Genomic DNA, 22,756 nt, shown 5'->3' with positions numbered 1-22,756 from the left:
ATTTAGAGCACCTCTTACATAAATAGGTAGATCCCTGAGGATGTTTTCCTTGATGCCAAGTCTCTATGCATCTCCCCCATGAAAATGGATACTACCCCTTTTCTTACCTTAGTTTCATCTTTGTTCTAACCTAATTGCACCATTACTTTTACCCTATACCACAAGGACACTTAGTATTCTGTCCCATGTCCACATGACACGACACGTAATACACTGACACTTCATGGACAGTCAAAAATTCTATCAGATACTGTATTCTTAACTTATTTATTTCTGTGACCTTGATTGCTTATTCTATATTTGTATGTATTTTCTTTTAAAATTTTCCATATATTATATTACATTTTAATGTTCATCTAGATTTATTGTTTAATGTTTTAGAATTATTGTTCAAGAATTTGCACTTATTCATGATTTATATATATATTGGCCAGATACGTACAAAAAACTGCTTATACTGCAGAGCGACTAAATGAGGGGCAGATCAACCGCTATCCCCTCACCCTCCCAGCCCCAGCAATACTGAAACATTCATATTGGTTCGGGCCGGCCATTGTTCATTAAGGAATGGCGGAACTGTTCTCAGAACGTAAAAAAAATAGGGCTAGTTGGTTCTCTCCGGCTAAAAGAGACTACAAGCCTTGTCTATTTGTTGTATCATCTCACGATGCTATATTCATTCGGAATAGGAATAGAGGGGTAGAATGAGAAGGATCGGCATGATGTTGCAGAGGTGATTGTATGGAATGCATCAGAGGGGTCGGGTCGGATTGCATGAATCAATTTTTTTTGGCTAAAAAGCTCATCGGGGATCCCACATGAGAAAGTAGATTCTTTCTGGATATATATATATATATATATATATATATATATATATATATATATATATATATATATATATATATATATATATATATATATATATATATAGTCGTATCCCCAAGTTATAGTTTTACAAACTTTCATGTCATAACCAAACGGTACTGATGTGTCCCATTTTACCTTTGCCTCTCCCATTCTACCATTTTCTTTTTCTAGAATTTGCAGCAGCTATCAGATGGCTTCTCTTTCATCCCACCAAAACCCATATTTTATTTTGTAATTCTTTTTTTCTCAATTTTAATTATCATCAAAACATATTTTACATGAGATACTAATCTATACAAAACAATTAATCAGTTCTCTCTCGTGATACAGCCAATTCATCAGTTTTCATCTTTTGGGCATGTAAATGGTCCTCTTGTAACCAAATTATGCAAGAGTGGCGATTCAATATTCAGAACTAAAAAGAAATGAGCTCTGGAACATCAAAATAAAAAAAGATAAAAGAATTGTCCAGTAACAGGCACACATATGGACATTGCATCAGCAAGTAGAAGATGGACATTGCTAGTTCAAATCGACTGAGTTTCACATACCATCTTCATGGGATTTATCACTGTTCTCTTCACTATCGCTAACTTCATCCTCGGTATCCTCTTCGTCACTATCCTCATCACTCTCATCTGTTATTTTTGGATTTGGTGGCATAGCAAAGTTTGGTCTCGCTCTACGAGAACCTGAAATTATGTTTGACATGTCAATGCCTTCTAGATCTTTTGCTCTCTCCTTCTTCCTTCTAACATCTTTGATTTCTGTTAAGAAAATACATGAAAATAATACGTTACTCCCTATCAATACTCAACAAAATTACGGGTACAGCACATGTCCTGCACATGGTACCAAGCTCGGTGTTTGTCATGAAATGTTTACCTGCCACTGTCAAATGATTGCTTGAAATGCCTTAACATATATTTGCACATCTCAATTGTATAGCATTAATGGGGAAAACTTTTTTAAAAGATATATGAACAACATGACACAACTATGTGCAGAACAATTACTAAACCACATCTTTCACATAGTTGATCTGGCAAAAACATATTTTTTACAACTTAGTTAACAAGCAAAACCATCTCTTCACTTATGCGAAACTTTGTTGACAACTAGAAAAGACTAAACAGAAAGCTAAAAGGAAGTAATGGACAAGAACTAACATGAACACAAAAAAAAAACACTAGAATTTGATCACAGGAAATTATCAAAATGGAGTCAAGCATGATGAACAAGAAACAAAATTCAACTTACAGCAAAGATTTCAGTGTCTTTTGTTCTTCAGTTGATCTAGATCCTTCAGTAATTACTAGTTGCCTACAGTTTCTCCTGATCAGTATGGCCTACTATATGTGCATCTGCTGAAGCCCCATGAAATTGGATCATTAGTATCGAACTTCCAACCAGGGTCACAGGATTCTTTGAACTGCAAACTGGGTTACCTGTTCTGGATAGGGTGCCTCAGCAACAAGTTTGCTACTTTCAGCAACCCAGATATTCCAAAAGGAAAAGAAGGCTGTCAAAAATTGTTCCTTTAATTACCCTAGATTAGTTAATCGCTTTCCTAGAATATTTGATTAATTATATTTTTAGGACAAAACATTTGATTATTTAAGTAACATGACAGCTCGCCCACATATGGAAGTGCCACCTCTTGCTTACACATGTACCTGAGCCTCTAGGTACCTTGTGACTAATGTGCCACAACTAGTAACCATGGTAAGTGCAAGCCTCATGGCCAATGGGCCGTGTGGGCAATGCAGGGCTTTCAGGCAATTAGGCTACAGAAGGCTTACGCAAAACTTTCTCCAATAAATAAACAAATAGTTACTTCCAACCAGCTCCCTCATCACGCAACCCAAGCTTCTGCATTTGCTCTATAAGATCGATAAGCTCCCTCATCAATCAACCACAGTGAAAAGATGAGTATGAGAAAGTGAGAGTAGAAGAAGAAAAAGAAGACAAGTAGGAGATGAGAATGAGAGGAATAGTTAGACTTAAACTATAGCAGAAATCAAAACTTGTCCACTATTGATTAAAAACAATTATTTGGTCTTAAAAGACTGAAATCTACATCTTTGATGGGTTTGGATTGATCAGTGAAAGAAAAAAAGGAAAAAGTTGGTGGAAAAAGAAGAATAGAATAAGGAAGAGTGAGATAGTGAAAAAGATCTCCCTCAACCTTCTCTGTTAAGTCGGTATGAAAACACATGATCAACTAGAGAGACAAAAATGTCTCAATATTCCCCACAAGTTAGAGGTGAATACTGTGAAGAATCCTTGCAAACAATCAAGTTTTCAAATAACTTGATAATTCAAATACTCAAGACACAAAATAAATGCACAGTGTTTATAAGCTTTACACCACAAAAGGAATGCAATAAATGCACAGTGTTTATAAGTTTTACACCACAAAAGAAGTGCAATAAATGCACAGTGTTTATAAGCTTAAGGAGACAACTCCTTATTGAAATTATATCTTTACAATGGGCTTACAGCCCTTATTTATAAGCTTTAGCAACTCATAAGAGCTGTTGGGCTGATTCCCAACAGCTCTAATTAGAGCCGTTGGGAGTCAGCCCAACCTCTCTTATTCTTACCTGTGTACAACAGTCAGTTGTACACTGTACACAGTCAGCTACCGACTGTGTACAGAAATAGTACATAAAAAAAGATAAAGTAAAAAGAAAAAGTTACAAAAATAAGAAAAAATTTAAAAAGAAGAATTACAATCATATTCAACAACATGAATATGCGTAAAATGACTAAAATACCCCTACAGCTAATACAAGAAAATATATATATTATATATATAAGTAGATGGATACATGTACATATATATGTATATGTATCTTCTTTTATATATATAAAATATATATTATAAAATACATTGTCTTATGGATTACAATTTAACAAATACATCTACCATCCCCAATTTGCTGACAAGCTCAGCTTTGTGAAGACTGTGTGCCTCTGTCTGCATGCCCTATTACACAGAAAAGAAGAGAGAAGGACATGATTGAAGATAACTTGGTCATACCCAGGCTGTGACGTCACCTCTTACTTTATATTGAATGCTGAAATATATATAGAGTTACAGAATTGCCCTTTAGTATGTAATATAATTACTGTTAAAATGTAAAATGTAACATATATAATAATAATATTATATTATATTTTTATTATATTTTTATTTTATTTTTTTTATTTTTATTTTTATTTTTCTTTTCTTTTCCCTTTTTGTATTTTTATTTTTATCAAGTTCGTTTAGAACTAGATATCATATCCTAGTCAAGTCCCAACTAGGACTTGACTAAGGATATATTCGTTGGACCTAGTCCAACGATAAGAGCTCTCCTTCACCACTCTCCCACTTGTATAAATAGGGGTGTTCCCCTTCCATTGTAATCAATGTTTTCTAAGCATCTCTTGTGAATAAATAAATAATTATTATTTTACTGTGTTCTTCTATTTTTACCCTTTTATGGGTTGTGCTTGAGGTGTCTCTAATAGACACTCTTTTGAAGGTTTCTTGTGCTTTTGTAGAAGACCACCATTTCATTACATGGAATCAGAAATTTTCGGTCTTGAAGATTCTTGCCTTGTTTTACGTGCTCTCTTTGCAAAGAGTGTTTTATCTTTCTTGTTTGTGACTCAAGGGATCGTTTTAGAGAGGGAAAGCACTTTGGAGAAAGCTTGGATACGAAATTTTGTGATTGTGTTCATTCTTCTCCTCTCTTATCTTTCTCTTTCTCTTTCTCTTTCTCTTCTTTTTCTTCTCTCATCTATTCCTTCTTTGTCACACCGTTGTAAAAGATAGATGACAATAATAAGATCACCATCATACCCATGAAATTAAATGACACCAACTATGTAATGTGGGCTTCAATCATGAAGCACCACATTTGGGAAAAAGGGTTGTGGGGTATAGTTGATGGTTTCGATTCGAAACCAAAACTAATTCTCACAAAAGTTGAGAATAACAAAGAAGTACCTCTCACAGAAGGAGAGAAAAACAAGGCGTTGGCAACCTATGAAGAAAAAATGAAAAGAATGAAGAATAGGATACGTCAAAATTATGTCATGGCTAATTAATAGCGTTGACATCAAAAAATGCTCTAGTCTTGCTAAATTTGAGCATGCCGATAAAGCTTGGGAATATCTTAAAAAATATGTATTCCCTCAAAGATATTGTATATGTGTGCAATTTACAAGACAAAGACCGAACGATTACTCAAAAGGACAAAACTATTAGAAAATATTACAATGAGTTATCTTAACTTTGGAAGAAATTGGCTCTTCTTGAGCCAAAATGGCATTGTTTCGAAGATATCGAGCTTCACCAAAAGCAACCCGATATGGAACATTTTTACCAATTTATAAATGGTTTACGACCAGAATTTGAGTCGACCAAATCGGCTCTTCTATATCGTGGAAAAGTTTCCTCTAGCATTAAAACTATAGAGAAACTAACTATATAGAAAAACAGACTTAGGAAGAATACTCCAAAAACGGAAGATGACTTTGTTCTAGTTGTGTCTAGACCGAGTAACCATGTGTGCACTTATAGGCCTCCTCACTTTGATAGACAAGGTGACGATTTTAATAAAAGAAAAGTCATTTGTCATCATTGTCACGAACCGGAGCACTATAGGCCTCAATGTCCTAAGCTAAAGAGAATAGACGAAAAGAAGGTTGTGTCAGTCGGATCGAAATCAAAAGATCAAGATGCACCAGTTTTTATGGCTCAATTGATGAAAATTCTTCAACCTCTTCTCAATGGAGGATCCTCCTCAACTGAAGCCTCAATTGGAGTAGTGGTTTCATCATTCTACGAACCCGGTAACTTTTCTTGGCTCCTTGATTATGGTGTTTATTTTCATATGACCCCAAATGTCAATAGCTTATTCGAATGTCTTAAAAGTAACTCAAGTGTGTCAAAAGTTTTCAAAGGCGACGAGACCTCTCTTGAAATAGAAGGAATAGAAAATTTTGAAAAACTTCTTAAAACAAAAAAAAATTATCCCAGAAGTTACATATATTCCTAAATTGAATTTAAACCTCTTATAAGTTTCTCAAATATCTGATTATAGATGTAATATCTCCTTCTCTTCTCACGATTGTTCGGTACAAGATCGTCAATCAGGGAAGCTGATTGGGGAAGGCCATAGAGGACTCCATTACATGATTTTTTTAGAATTGCTTAAAAATGCTTTCTATTATAATGTTCAGAAACTAGAGTTGGACTTATGGCATAAAAGACGTGATCATGCTCATATGTCTAAAACAAGGTTTTAAAACTCGACGAGTCAACTCGGCTGACTCGGCTCGGCTCGGACCTCCAACGAGTCAACCCAGCAAGGTAAACTCAGTTTGCGAAGACTCGGCTACGACTCGGCCTGACTCGGCTACGACTCGGCTTGCAAGGGAAAATGCAACCACTAGTACTCCAATTCAGTCATTAATTTTTACTTCCAACTCAAGAATTGATTCAAATGAAGTTCCAAATAATAGCACTTCGCCTCTCTTTGAGATTTGACTCTTGACTTGAGATATCATATTTTGCAAAACTAGATGAATTGTGGAAGTTTGAAATTTGATTTATTGGGTATCAATTTGGTGATAGACTTTGTCATTGTGTTATGATTATTAACTTTATACTTATGAACTTTGTAAGTGTGTTATATGGCCATGGGCCTTTGTGAACACCCCAAATTTTTCAAAAAAAGTTAAATATTCTCTTTTTGCCCCTAACCCCATTTTCTGAGTAATTGAGTCACTTTTAAATCTAAATTCCAATTATTTCTCAGATTTTACTGAAATTAAATTCATTTTATATATCTGACTCGATTTCAGATCTGAATCCATTGTCAAAATCCAAATCTGAGCCTCGTTGTCCAATTTTCAAATTAAAATTACAAAAATACCAAAAAATAGTTTTGAATGGATCGGGCAGTCCATCCGGCATCCGTTTTGATCCACTGCTCTGTATTTCTCGATTCGAGGTTTAAAACTCAAATATTTTCTCAAATCCCGGATCTAAACCTGTTTTCTAAAGAAAATTCCAAAAAGATAAACTCGAATTCTCAGAAAAGCCTTCTTATGTAAATATTTGTAAAATTGTATAAATAGTTTAGAAATCCCATAGTTTTAGAGTTTTTATTTTCAAAAATACAAAAAATGTAGAAAATTTCAAGAAAAGAACAAAAAAATAAGAAAATCGAAAAAGAGAAAACACAAAAATGGCCTTTTAAAAGCACCTTTTTGAAAATCGAGTTTGTGAAAACTCTTTTTAGAAAAAATTTGTTAAAGCCTCCATTTTTGGAAAATTTTGTAAAAAGAAGGGACCCGATCTGAAAGGGGCCTAACGGCCACCTCTTATAAAATCGACCCTCAGGGGGGTCGATAATGCATCCATCTTCACCCCGTCATTGCTTCACGCATCCATCCTCTGCCTCCCCAGCATCGGGCCTCTCTAATAGCTTCTTCCCTTCTCTCAATTTCTCCATCTTCATCTTCCTCTCCTCCCTCCATCAAAGATCCTGCAAAACGGAGGTAATTCTTCCCCTGCATTTAGATTTCCAGTAGTTGTTTATGATGATTTTGGATTTTTCATCCCTCATTGTGTATCGATGACCGACGATGCCTCGCAATGGCATCGCCGGTTCATTTGTTTCTTTTAAATTTCGATCTCGTTTCTGTATTTATCTTATTTTCTTTCTTTTAGAATTTCTCTCTCAGATTTTTGTTAGTTTTTTTTTACCTCCATTAACGCACTCTGGAGCTGTGTTGGATTGCTTCTAGCAACCTCAATCCATCCCCTGTGCAACAACAAGGGAATCTATGATTCCAACACTCGCTATCTATTTTCTTTTTCGTTTCCTCTGTAAGATATTTTGAGTTTCCTTCGATCCTTCCCATATCCGGTATAGCATAGTATCATTTCGTTGCTATCAATTCTCATGTATCATAACCCTAACCTGTACATTGTTGTCATTTCGATTTGCAATTTACCCTTGATTACCATATTTCGTTCGATTTTCTATTTCATATTTGGTGTTTCTCGCTTTGATAGTATTTAATTGTGCTCATCTCCTTTTGATATTCTGCTCACATATGTGCTTCATCACACACGGTGGTCCTGCTTATCATCACTCGATGGTATTTATTTACTTGTCATTTTTTTTTTGCGGATGATCTGATGCATTATTCATTTGTCTGGCTATTCTTGTTTTATATCCATCGAATTGTGCATCATATATTTGAGCCCTCCACTACATTCTGCCTCCCTATCTGGTTTGTCGATTCATTTCTCCCATTTCCCAATTTCGTGTCTCAAGGATTTTTACTTAATTTGTTTTAGGTATTTCCTTTTATATCAACTTATTCCCATGTTACATTCATTGAAGCTTGTGTGACCACTAGTCATCACTCTGAATAGAACAGATCTGGGAGGAGCGTCACCCTTGTAACAGAGAGTTCTCTGGGCCCATTTTTTTTTTCTCTTCTGTAAATATTATCGTTGCTAGGGACAAGTGAAGGTGGACAGTTTGGTTGTGGCTCGTCCCATCACTGAACAGAGGTAAAAAGCAGATTTCCGTTGTAAGCTCTTCAACAACATTATTTCCTGCATGAATTTGGGTGTATTTACTTTTTGCTGAAAAGAAAGGAGTGAACAATCTGCCAAGGAGCGTGTAATGCCTCACCTGCTGAATCTGAAGGTTTGCCTATTGGTTCCAATGAATTCCCAGGTTGCATCTTGCTTGCCCCTGGGGAAATTCATCAGAGGATTTCGTTTGTCCACACTATTTGCTGTGATTTTTTTTATCGTGATCGTTTTACTGTTTTCTGTACCATTTTTTTTTCATTGATTTTGGGCCATGACTAAAGCCGATAGCAACCCTGTGTAGAAATAAATTAATTGTATTCAGAAGGTTTTAAATCACTATTGTAGTTGGGGTTACGTTTGGTTCAAAATATCTGTTCTGCAATTCACCACATGAGGCGCAGATCACCTTGAGGTGGTTCCAAGTTTGGTTTGTGAGTGTTGACAGTCATGGATAAAAACTGAGGAATATGTGCTCTTAATTCAAGTGTGAAAGTGCTGAGGATTTTAATGACGCCCATGGCTCCCTGTTGGAGACCCTCGTAAACTTATCAAGAATCAAATCATCCAGGGATGCTGGAATGAAGAATCTCTAATGTGTCCTAATAATCTCTGTCATTCCCAAATCCCTTGCAAAAACTCATTTCTAAAACAGTGGATCTGCTGTAATACTGGAGACGCCCTGCAGTTTGGTCTATTGCTTTGTTGCAGGATCTTCAGGTTTGGACATAAGGGTTTGAATATCTAATTTGACATGGAATTTGGCTACTCATGATTAGCTGTTGAAAAAGAAAAATCCTCTTATGAGCAAGGCTTCAATAGCAGATTTCAGTTTACAAGCTTAGGGAAGAAAAGCTCAAAGTCACCTATATCATACAGAATATACTGCAATGGAATCAAGGTATGGCTGCTGAACACTTTACAGGAGGATTCTCTTTCCTCTTCTTGTTCAGCAAGAAGAAGAGTCGGGAATTATTTGGGTAGTTGGCATAATTTGTTTTGTGTGTGATAATCTCTAGCCACTAACAATCTCCACACACTTCTACTGTTCATAACCACAATATTATCAGCACTCCACTGTTTAGCACCAAAAATTATATGCTGTAGTTTTTACTAAATACCTGCACCCTCCATTCGCTTCCAGCTCTTCTCAATTACACCTAATCCCCATACATATTTCATTTCCTCACAGTACTCACCTTCATCACATCACATTAGTATATGTACAGCCTTGTTACACTACATTCTTGCATCCTTCCCCTTGGCTACAGTTACAGCATCCCCTCATCATCAGCATGTCATGTCCAGCCACCTTTTTACTGCTACCTTAATACTGTCATCACTACCACAGCCCACCTACACTTAGCATTTGTTGTCCCTTTACCTGATACACCTGTTTTCTGAAACAAATTTGCAGAAACCCATTAGCAAGCCAAGTTGCCGTACTGTTCCATGGATCTATTATCATATTGACCTGTTAAAAACAGTGTGTTGGCTGAAGGTAAGTCACGGCTAGCTGGTTTACAACCAAAGGATCCATTAGCCTGCTCCTGCTGGAAAAGGAGAAATTCCCTGTCTTGTTGGAATGATCCAGACATGCTGTAAAAGTAAGCTAAGTTATTTAACTATTGAACTCCCTATTGCAAGATTACAAGTGCACTCCCAAAGTCATGCTTCTTCCATTGCCTCTTTACAGCAACATCTTCATTACATCTCTATCCCTCATTAGTTCATAAATATCATTCTCATGCATGTTTTGTCATTTATAGTATATTTTCATCAGCATGCATGAATATTTCATTAGTTGCATCTTTTACTTCAATATGATGCTTTGCAAACTTCCATACGTATTTATTATCTCTTGCTAACTCTGTTTTGCAGGAAATACGTTGATTGTTAAAATCCATTCCAGATTAAGATCTTGTAATTTTAAATTCAATTTTGTAATAGCTAGATATTGATGGAAATTTCATATTTCAAGCATTGAATTAGAATGCATGTGCATATAGATCTTAAATTGCTTATCTTCGTATCATTCTTTTGTTACTTCTGAAGATCCATGAATGGGAACACGAATTACACGTGCACCATTCTAATAAAAGGTGATTAAACCCTAAGTTGATGATTTATACATGTCCTTCATTATAATGTAATAATGCCTCATTTCCGCACCTGGTATGTCTATAGATGCAGTGTCTCATTAACATGGTGCATTGAATTCCACCATCTTACATCTTTAATTTAGTCTGATATTTCTTTTCTGTATATATCCTTCATCTTGTGTTAACCTAAATTTCGCAGGAAACAGGAAGAACATATTATTTTTCTTTCTTAATTTAAGATTCCAAATTTGTAATAGCTAGATATCAATGAGAATTTTAATTTCAAGCATTAGATTAGAATGCATGAGCATGTATATATCTTAGAGACTGCTTGTTTCATCTCATTTTTACCTTTTATTTCAAAAACTTCACAAATGGGAACACGAATGACACGTGCACCATTTTATAAAAGGTGATTAAATCCTAAGTTGACGATTTGCATCAATGGCCATAGTCAGGATGTGAACAAAACTTATGATTTTCATCTTTTATGGAATAACACTAGATCCACACTGGATCTCTCTTCAAAAATCATCATATTTTCAAATATTTTCTTCTTTTATCAGAGTTTAATTTAAAATTAGCTCAAAATATATATCAATGGCCATAATCAGGATATACTGAGAGTTAATTTCATTTTAAACTCTATAAAGGCACCAAAATATATAGATCTTGAATTAGAATGCATGTGCATATAGATCTTAAATTGCTTATCTTCATATCATTCTTTTGTTACTTCTGAAGATCCATGAATGGGAACACGAATTACACGTGCATCATTCTAATAAAAGGTGATTAAACCCTAAATTGACGATTTTCATCAATGGTCATAGTCAAGGTGTGAACAAGGCTTAGGATTTTCATCTTTTATAGAATAACATTGGATCCACACTGGATCTCTTTTCAAAATCCTCATATTTTCTGAAATTTTCTTCATTTATCAAAGTTTAGTTTAAAATTAACTTGATATATATATCAATGGCCATAGTCAAGATATATTGAGAGTTAATTTCATTTTAAACTTTATAAAGGCACAAAATGTGTTTTATTCTTCACTTGAATTTAAACATAGATTATTATATAATGCATTCAATGACCATAGTAAGGAATGTATTATATCTTCAATCTTATTTTAATTCATTTAAAGAATGAAATATGATTTTCAAAATCCAATTTCAAATTCTTTAATTTCATTCATCATTTAGGATACAATTACATCATGATTTTCAAAAATTCTTTTTTTCAAAATCCAGGTGATTTCCTTCAAAGATCTTCTTCACTACTCAAATCAATTTTTCAGTTCTTGTAAATTCAAATACCATCTTCAGATTCTAACTTTAAATTCAAAGTCCAATTTGACTTTGAAATTTCAAATTTATTTTTATATTCAGAATTCAATTTCCAATTCAAAACCAAATTCAAAATTCAATTCAACATCTCAAAATATAATTTCAAAGTTCAACTTAACTTTGAAATTTCTGATTCATCTCCTGATTCTAAATTCAAACTTCAAATTCAAAATCCAACTTGACTTTGAAATTCATTTATATATTCAAAATTCAATTTCCAATTCTAATTAAATTTTAAAGTTCAAATCAACTTTGAAATTCTGAATTCATTTTCAGGACTCGATTTCAAAATTCAAATCAAAACCCAATTTCAAAGTTCAATTTAACTTTGAGATTTCTGATTCATCTTCTGATTTCAAAAACTCAAGCTTTAAATCAAGTTCATCCTTTATTTCTCGTTGAGTCTTGATTCTCAAATTCAAAATCAAAGTTTTTAGATTGATTCTGAATCTCAAAATTCGATTCTTTTCTAAAGTTTTAAATTCAAGTTGGGTTTTCAAAACCCAGATCCATCTTCAAAAGCCCCATTTGGGCTTTCTAAATCCAAAGTTAGAACCCAATTCCACTTTGGATTCAGATTCCGGAACAAATTTCATATTGGATCTCAGACTTCGGATCCAATTCCATTTAGGATTCCAGAATTCAACTTCATCTTGGATCTCAGACTTCAGATCCAAAATCCATTTAGGATTCCAGATTTCGGATCTAACTCCATCTTGGATCTCAGACTTCAGATCCAAATCCATTTAGGATGCCAGATTTCAAAATTCAAGTCTATCTTGATTTCCAAATTTTAAAAACCAATTATATTTCTCATATCCTATCTAGATCTCTTAAAACCAATTCTATTTTCAAATTCCATTTCAGATCTCTCAGATCCAGATTCCATCCTGATTTCGAATTTTAAAATCTAGAATTCAATTCCATTTCAAAATTCATCTCTATTCCTAAATCCAGATCCAGAATTGAAATTCAAAGTCCATTTCTGATTCTGATAACTTTATTTCTTTTTCTCTCAGCTTCAAATCATTCTTTTTTGAAATTTATTTTCCCAACTCTGATTATTTCAAAGACTTAGAACTTCAAACATCTTTTCAGATCTATCTCAAGTTCTAATCTAGATTCAACTATTCAGAAATCATTTCTTCATTCCATCATCACATTTTCACTTGGAAAATCTCAGATTTACAAAAGTGTTTTCTCAAAAAGCATACATTTCTGCATTTTGCATTGCACAAGCATGATTCTTTGTACATTTAGACTTAGAATAAATTCTTAGGTAATATTTTAGCAAAGCAAAAAGGCATAAATTTGATTCTTGGTTCGATTACCCCTGGTAAAGGCGTCAGGAACGGTCGAACCTCGTACCGACGAGCGAATCCCGTCTCTCAATTTTCCCGCAAATATTTCAAAACGGAGGCGAGTAATTTTTCTAAATATTTTCAAAATTAAGGTCAAGTGAGACCTTCGCAAAAGAGTTTCTCTTTCTTCTTCCTTTTCTCATTCTCTCTTCTTTTCTATCTTTTATTTTCTCCCTTCAAAAAGGAAACAGAGGTTAGAAAGGCGAAGAGAAAGAAAAAGAGGAACGAGAGGAAAATTTTTGCGATGATTACAGTTTTGGCGACCGAGATGGGACCTTCGTCTCCGTCCGGTCGAATTTATGCCTCTTTCTTTGCTTTGATATTGTCTAAGTCTTTATTCTTCAAATGTCAGCTTCATTTTCATGCAAACCTTAGGAGCCTAGACTCTATCCTAAGCCGACATCATTGCATATAGGATCTAAGTATGGTTTGGTAGGACCATATTGAGGAGATTATTCCATGTTCACATTAGACTTAGGTCTGAAATACAACTCTCCTCAATTTTAGGGATTGAATGCAAACACTGTATGCAAGTGAATGTTTCTTTTCATTTAAATCTCTCTTTTAGGACTTGCATTAGAGCTTTCTGGTTTTATTGCGTGCTGAGCATATTTTTTAAAACATCCCTACCTATATTGTCTCGGTAATCACGTTGTTGGGCTGTCTCACTGAACCATAGTTCGGGAGAGAACCTCACAACTGGATCACTTATTTGGGTTAGCGTCCCCCTACCACGTACCTAAGGACCATAGTCCGAGGTATATCGGTAGGTGCTCAAGGATGTTGGGAAGTCATTACATTAGAACCGGAGAAATATTTTTATGCCACGTATTTCGAGCTTCGGCTTGAGTATATCGGCATACCTTGATTGGAATCAGGTGATCTAAATCTTAGAGTTAAGATTAAGGTCCTATCAGCCATTTCAAATATTGCATTTAGAGTCAGCTTTAGGGAGTGTTGTTTGTATATCTGTTATTGTGTGATATTTTATATTTTCCTTATATTCTCCAAAACCCTGGGTATATATTATTCAAAATTTCCTCTTTGTTTTTAAAAACCTGGGTGTATTTTCCTTTTTTCTTCTGATTTCTTCAAATTGTTCTGATCCTGCCTGCAAATTCTTCAAATTTTAAATCTTTACCATCTATTTTTATTCATATCTTTCCAAATATGTCTTCTGGTTCTATTTTTCTTGTTTATCTTTTCATAAATAAAATCTCTTTCCGTCAAGAGATATTCTTTTCAAAATAGCATTTTCTTTCATGTTTTAGTTGGTTACTCCCCCTCGTAGAGTAACAACGCAATTGTCATAGATTATGTGACGACTCAATCCCTAGTAATGGGATACAATTTTTTAACATATTTAACCTAATCCTTGTCAAAACTTTTCCCAAAATTTCTTCAGTCTAAAAACCTCCACTTTTCTCTGCAGAAAGCATTGATATTCAAAAATGGTTCAGACAAGGACAGGAAAGGAGACTTTCCAGCAATACAGCGACAGTGAAATAGAAGGAATGAACTCTCCTAGGTCATCCAGAGGACAGAGCCAGGACAAAGGAGATGATGTTGATCTAGTTATCTACAGTTTGTTCCAGAAGATGATGGCCAAGATGGTGTCAGAACATGCCGAGATTAGTCTGAAAAAGGCAGTCCTTAAGAGTAAACTGAAAAAGAAGGCTATGAAAAAGCACGTCAGGATCGTCAAAAAGAAGATGCAGCCGGACAGAATCAGAAGAAGAAGAAGAACAGTCTGTGTTCAGTCAGAATCCTCCAAGGCAGTTTGTAAAGATAGCCGCTGAAGAGCCTGAATCTGTCAACAGGCCCAAGTCTGGGATTCCAGCAGAGGACCCGATGTGTGAGCAGCTGAAGGAGATAAATCGAGCAATCAAGGACATTCAAGCCAAGAGTAAGGGGCAAGCAGACCTACACTGGCAAGGATTTTTACGATGGCCTAGATGGGGATGATAACCTGGAGAATCTTCCTCGCAAATTCCTTAAGTTTGACGGAACTGGCAATCCTAAGGCTCACCTAGCCACCTTTTATGCAGAATGTTGCCGTTTCAGAAAGGACAACAGGGCTCTGTTCATTTGCTTTCCCCGCAGTCTAGAGGGTATAGCAGTCAGGTGGTATGCCAACCACATTAATCCTATCGAACTACGAGAGTTCGATAAGGTAGTAAATTTGTTCATCGAGCGCTTCTTATTCAACACTGAAGCTTCACTTACGCTCAATCATCTTTACAACCTGAAGCAAAATGAAAATGAAAGAGCAGAAGAATTCATTCACAGATGGAGAAGCACCTGTAACAAGATGAAGGTTCCCATTCCAGAGGAGCACGCACTGCAGATAATTCTCAACAATTTCTCTCAGCCCATGAGAAGCCTTATCGCCACTTCTCTAGTGAAATCCTTTATCAAATTAATTGAGCGAGCCGAATGGCTCAAGGCAGGAATAGAAAATGGGCTCTACGAGGGCATGCCTCTGGTCAAGAATATCCAAGACCAGAAGAAGAAGGTGCAGTTCGCTCATTCATCTGATGCCTCCAGCAATAATCTTGGCAGTAGTAGCAGAGGAAATAGAAATAACAGCAGCAGTGGCCCGAAAATAGATCAGAACAAGGGGAAGAAGGAAAGGTCCTTTAAGAACAATGACAAACCACTTCTGACTGGCCTCCAACAAAAAGGAGATCTTCAAGAGAAGCCCAAGTACATCAAATGGGAGAAAGATCGAGTCTTCACTCCTTTAGATCAAACTTTGGAAACAATTCTGGAATACATGTTAAAGCATGGGATGATCAAACTCCCTAAAGTCGCAGATCCTCCCGTAATCTTGGGAAAGTTTAAAGAACAATTATGCAAGTTCCATAAGGCAACAGGGCATGATACAGAGCACTGCTTCGTCCTTAAACATATGATACAAGACTACATTGATAGGAATCTTCTGGTGGAGGACGAGGAAGAAGAGCACCCAACGGTCCTGACCGAGCCATTTTCGGAGCACTCAAAGAATTGATAAAGCCAAAAGTTTTTTTTTCTGCTTTCGTCCTTTCCTTTTTTTTTCAGTCGTCTTGTAAAGGCAAGTCAATCCAGTCTTTTATGAATCATTTCTTTCAAAGTACTTGTAAATATTCAGTTTTGTTATCAACCTTTGCTTATCAATGAAATGTCAATTTTCTTTACATCTTTGATATCCAATACTTCCTTCTTTTGCCATACTGGGGCATTAAATTCTTGTTCTTTTCAGAATGAGGGATGATCCCGACATCGTTCATGAGAGAAATGATATTACCTATGAGGGTTTTCAAAATCATGAAAATTTTAAAAATTTTCTGAAAAATCTTCGTTATGATCACCAAGGGTTCGATGTTTTGGACAAATCTTCTTCAAAAATCAACCCTTGTGTTGGTCTTATCTTCCAAGATTGATTTCAAAGCATTATATTCAAAAATCAACCCTTGTGTTGATCTTATTATCAGTTTTGAACCATCATATTCAAAAAAATCAAACCTATTGTTGATCTTCTTTTTCAAAAAAGTAGGTTTTCAAACCGTTGCCTTCAAAAAATTGACCCATGATCTCTCGTGTTTGATTCCCTTTTTCAAAAATCAGCCCTCACGCTGATCATTCTTCTTGCTGTTGATTTTCTTCCCCAAAATGATTTCTCACTTATCTTTCAAATAAACATTTTCCTTTGAAGATCCCATATGCAGGCAGGATCAGAAAAACTCATTTTTCTCAAATCTTATAAATTTTCAGTTAATCTTGTTATCTTTATTTTCATTCATTTTATTCATATTTTTATCAAGTTTACATCAATTTTATCAAATTTTATCAAGATTTATCAATTTTTTCTCAATTTTATTAAATTTTATCAACTTATTACCCTTTCAGGTTAAGGGATAAACCGGATGCCTCTTTTCCATGAGGTATTTCCTTTATTCTTCTTCCCGCTCAGGTTAAGGGATAAACCTGACCCTCGTTTTTCGAGGTGTTCCCATTCAGGATAAGGGATAATCCTGAGACCCTTCATAGGAGCAATAATGCTACCTATGAGAATTCTTTTGCAACACAAGTTTCATCAATCTTTATTTTTCTAAATTTATATCTCCCTAAATTCTATCCTTTTCCCATTCAGGATAAGGGATAATCCTGAGACCCCTCATAGAAGCAATAATGCTACCTATGAGAATTCTTTTGCAACACAAGTTTCATCAATCTTTATTTTTCTAAATTTATACAAACAACAAAACAACAACAACTACGCCTTCATCCCAAAACAATTGGGGTCAGCGATATGAACCAAAAAAGAAATTCATTTTGGGTCTTCCACATGAATCCTTTTCCTCCAATCATTTCTATCCAACGCCATGTCCTCGGTGAGGTTCAAAGCATTCATATCATTTCCTATCATCTCCATCCAAGTCTTCCTAGGCCTACCCCTACCTCTTTTAACTAATATATTTTCCCATTTCTCCAACCTTCTAACTGGAGCATCATTAGGCCTTCGCCGAATATGTCCAAACCACCGTAAACGATTCTCTCGCATCTTATTCTCAATGGGTGCAACACCTACCTTCTTACGTATCTCTTCGTTCCGAATCTTATCTTTTATTGTATTTCCACACATCCATCTAAGCATCCGCATCTCAGCTACACTCATTTTTTGAATATGATGTCTCTTGGCAGCCCAACATTCCGTACCATATAGTAAAGCGGGTCTAATAGTCGTCCTATAAAACTTTCCCTTCAACCGCAATGGCATTCTACGATCGCACAGCACTCCAGTAGCACTTTTCCATTTCATCCACCCAACCTTTATCCTATGATTTACATCTCCATCAATTTCTCCATACTTTTGAATGATGGATCCCAAATATTTGAAATAATCATTCACCGATATATCTTGCTCACCAAGCTTCACTACACTCCCATCACTACTTCGTTGCTTACTAAACCGACATTCCATATATTCAGTCTTACTCTTACTCAACTTAAAACCTCTAGCTTCCAATGTCTGTCTCCATAATTCTAACTTAGCATTAACCCCAGCTCTAGACTCATCAATCAAAACAATATCATCAGCAAACAACATACTAATGTATTTTTCTAAATTTATATCTCCCTAAATTCTATTTTTTTCCCATTCAGAATAAGGGATAATCCTGAGACCCCTCACAGAATCAATAAGGCTACCTGTGAGAATTCTTTTCAAAAAAGCAATTTTTCATAAATTTATTCAATTTTTTTTCTCCACTTTTATAAATTTTATTTTTCTTTCCCATTCAGGATAAGGGATAATCCTAAGATCACTCATAGGAGCAACAATGCAACTTGTGAGAATTCTTTTTAAAAAATAAATCAATTTCCTCAAATTTTCTCCATTTTTGTTAATCTTTCATCAAATTCTATCTCCTTTTATCTTCTCAAATTTTATTTTTTCTTCTTCCCCGTTCAGGATAAGGGGTTAATCCTGAAAATTAGACCGCATACAGCTAGTTGTGCTGGTCCATCTAAATCATAGATCGTAAATCATAAATCTTATCCCTCCTAAATTTAAGTCTCAGGTTCTCTCTTCACAAAATCTTCTTTTTCCCTTTCAGGTTAAGGGATAAACCTGAATCATTTTTTTATTATGATTTCCTAAATTCTCATCAAATGTCTATTCTATTTCCCCTTCAGGATAAGGGATAATCCTGAAACCCCGGCAATCATTCCTGCTTCGATCTCCAAATATCTTAAGAATGTCGGTCTCCTTCCCGACTCTCAGTTGGAAAATCAGTGATCGTGCTGGTATATTTTCAAAAATTCAGTACAGTTACTGGTATGCTTTCAAAATTCAGTCCTCGAACTGGTCATTTTAAATTTTCAATCTTAGATCGAACCATTTTTGGGAGCTCAGTCCTTAAACAGGTCATTTTTCAAAATTTTCAAATAAAGAGCAAGTTCATTTGAGGAATCCAGTCCCCGCACTGGCTATCCCTCAAATTTGTCAAATAAAGAGCAAGTTCATTTGAGGAATTCAGTCCACGCATTAGCTATCCCTCAAATTTGTCAAATAAAGAGCAAGTTCATTTGAGGAATTCAGTCCCCGCACTGGCTATCCCTCAAATTTGTCAAATAAAGAGCAAGTCCATTTGAGGAACTCAGTCCTTGCACAGGTTACCTCTCGAAATCTTCAAATCTAAAGGTCAAGTTCATTCACAAAACTCAGTCCTCGTACTGGTTGTTTCTCAAAAAGTCTCAATCTTAGATCACATCAAAGATTCCAGCTCCTTCGTTGGTCGTTAAATGAAAGGTCTCAGTTTTCACTGGTCGTTAAATCAAATGTTTTAGCTCCTTCGTTGGTCGTTAAATGAAAGGTCTCAGTTTTCACTGGTCGTTAAATCAAAGGTTCCAGCTCCTTCGTTGGTCGTTAAATGAAAGGTCCCAGTTTTCACTGGTCGTTAAATCAAAGGTTCCAGCTCCTTCGCTGGTCGTTAAATAAAAGGTCTCAGTTTTCACTAGTCGTTAAATCAAAGGTTCCAGCTCCTTCGTTGGTCGTTAAATGAAAGGTCCCAATTTTCACTGGTAGTTAAATCAAAGGTTCCAACTCCTTCGCTGGTCGTTAAATAAAAGGTCTCAGTTTTCACTGTTCGTTAAATCAAAAGTCTTAGCTCCTTCGTTGGTCGTTAAATGAAAGGTCTCAGTTTTTACTGGTGAGAATTCCCAAAATCAAAGGTTCAACTCAAGGTCTCATTAAAATCTATATTGAGTGATTATTTCACAAAGAATTCATGAAAATTTTGCCAATTTGCTAAAAGCATGTGTTGATTCATAACGTTTTTCTGCACAAAAGAATCACCTCAGACTACCTCTAGTATTCTTTTCAAAAGGGTGAAGCTTTTTGCAAAAAAGGGTAAAATTCAAACATTCTCTCTGTTGGTCAACCAAGAGGATGTAAGAAATATCCTCGGTATGATTAGCGAAAGAAATGTGCAAAGATGTTGAAAAACCAGAAGCGAATTGATATTAATCATGGATATGGCGCATGTTTAAAGACGGCTATCTGGCAATCAGGCAGTGGAAATATCTTGAGCTATAAAAGAATCCACTCAATCCATGTGTTATCAACCATTTAAGTTGTAATCAAAGATCTGCAAAAGGGATCTCTCAATTGTCGTCAAGATGAAGACGAATATGCGAGCTAGACCCCCGGGGCCAAAGAAGATTTGAATCATCTCCGAGATGAAGGAGTTTGTGACGAATCCTTCCAGGGAAAGTTCAGATCACCATCGAGATGAAGGCGAATGTGATGAACCTACCGACAAACCCTAAAAGATATTTGATTTCTGCTATCATCTAAAGACCTTTTGAGTCAATATCATCAGCATAATTCCTGAGACAAAAGGAGCGGAACATCTCCAAGATGAAGGAGTTTGTGACGTACCCTTCCTCGGAAAAGAGAAAAAAGTCAGGACATCTCCAAAATGAAGGATGATGTAAAAGCCCGAAAAAGCTCAATGACTCAAAAGGAGTGCAAAAAGATCATCATGGGAAAACACCCAAATATCAAACTGTCAAAATTGCCAGAAATCATCTTTTCTTATGCAAAATCCTTTTATCAATATCTTTTCATTACTTGCTTTTATGAAATTAAGGATATTTCTTCTTTTCTCATATCAAGGAAATGGAGAGCTTCCTTGAAGAAAATCATCAGCGCTAAAATTTTGAATTTGACTCTTAAGACCAAGGAGTTAACCTCGTTGGAGGAAATACTCCAAGTAAAAGAGGGAATGTCTTTTTCACATACGTGCGCATTTGAGTCGACTACAATTTTATCTTATTGGCAAAATTTTCTAGCTATTCCAAGAATGAAATAAATATTCAATATCCATTTTGATGCAACCTAGCGTTGAGTATATCTTCCAGAAGAGTTGCCTCATTCAGAAGAGGTATCTCTTCTTGTCACATCACGGTTTCTTCATTCGAGAAATCCGTATGGTCGTTCCCACTCAGGTTAAGGGTAAAAACCTGAATTTTCTGTGAGAGGTCATCAATTTCAAAAGTTGATTTAGTCTCAGCAATGAGGCGCCCAAAATCATCCCCTTTCCAAAAGCTTCAGGGAATCTCATTTTCCTCATTTCGCAAACCCCTTTCGGATTTGTTCGTCCAAACTCCGAAGGTCCCATCATGGTTTCTTCATTCAAGGATTCTATTTGGTCGTTCCCTTCAGGTTAAGGGTTAAGCCTGAACCTCGCCCCTCGAGGTATCTTCCTTTCTCAGGTTTGGGTTAAACCTGAGTCTCGCTCCAACAAGGTTCCTCGTTTTGACGAGGTGTTTTCCTTCAGTCCCATCATGGTTCTTCCTGTCAAGGAATCCATGCTTTGTATATCCATCCAGAATAGGATTCTACTTGAGCTTCATCTCACGAGGCATTTTCCAAAAATGTCCATCAAGGTCCTTTTTTAAAAAAGGTTGTAAATATTCCCTTTTTGCCCCTAACCCCATTTTCTGAGTAATTGAGTCACTTTTAAATCTAAATTCCAATTATTTCTCAGATTTTACTGAAATTAAATTCATTTTATATATCTGACTCAATTTCAGATCTGAATCCATTGTCAAAATCCAAATCTGAGCCTCGTTGTCCAATTTTCAAATTAAAATTACAAAAATACCAAAAAATAGTTTTGAATGGATCGGGCAGTCCATCCGGCATCCGTTTTGATCCACTGCTCTGTATTTCTCGATTCGAGGTTTAAAACTCAAATATTTTCTCAAATCCCGGATCTAAACCTGTTTTCTAAAGAAAATTCCAAAAAGATAAACTCGAATTCTCAGAAAAGCCTTCTTATGTAAATATTTGTAAAATTGTATAAATAGTTTAGAAATCCCATAGTTTTAGAGTTTTTATTTTCAAAAATACAAAAAATGTAGAAAATTTCAAGAAAAGAACAAAAAAATAAGAAAATCGAAAAAGAGAAAACACAAAAATGGCCTTTTAAAAGCACCTTTTTGAAAATCGAGTTTGTGAAAACTCTTTTTAGAAAAAATTTGTTAAAGCCTCCATTTTTGGAAAATTTTGTAAAAAGAAGGGACCCGATCTGAAAGGGGCCTAACGGCCACCTCTTATAAAATCGACCCTCAGGGGGGTCGATAATGCATCCATCTTCACCCCGTCATTGCTTCACGCATCCATCCTCTGCCTCCCCAGCATCGGGCCTCTCTAATCGCTTCTTCCCTTCTCTCAATTTCTCCATCTTCATCTTCCTCTCCTCCCTCCATCAAAGATCCTGCAAAACGGAGGTAATTCTTCCCCTGCATTTAGATTTCCAGTAGTTGTTTATGATGATTTTGGATTTTTCATCCCTCATTGTGTATCGATGACCGACGATGCCTCGCAATGGCATCGCCGGTTCATTTGTTTCTTTTAAATTTCGATCTCGTTTCTGTATTTATCTTATTTTCTTTCTTTTAGAATTTCTCTCT

General features: G+C 35.6%; 1 protein-coding gene across 2 annotated transcripts in view; it reads right to left on the bottom strand.

Moving 5' to 3' along the window:
• Positions 1 to 1,217: 1,217 nt before the first annotated feature.
• The window catches only part of LOC149833578 (uncharacterized), a 75,390-nt gene continuing 53,851 nt past the window's right edge, over positions 1,218 to 22,756 (bottom strand). For both annotated transcript variants that reach the window (XM_090009761.1, XM_090009762.1), the window contains exon 8: positions 1,218 to 1,634. In XM_090009761.1, coding sequence (XP_089865887.1) covers positions 1,411 to 1,634 — 224 coding nt within the window. In that variant the 3' untranslated portion in view covers positions 1,218 to 1,410. The remainder of the gene's footprint in view (positions 1,635 to 22,756) is intronic.

Source organism: Nuphar pumila, chromosome 6 (genome assembly GCF_984573655.1).
Source record: "Nuphar pumila chromosome 6, dmNupPumi1.hap1.1, whole genome shotgun sequence".
Taxonomy (NCBI): Eukaryota; Viridiplantae; Streptophyta; class Magnoliopsida; order Nymphaeales; family Nymphaeaceae; genus Nuphar; species Nuphar pumila.
The sequence above is the reverse complement of the archived record's forward strand: the minus strand, read 5'-3'. Positions and strand labels throughout refer to the sequence as shown.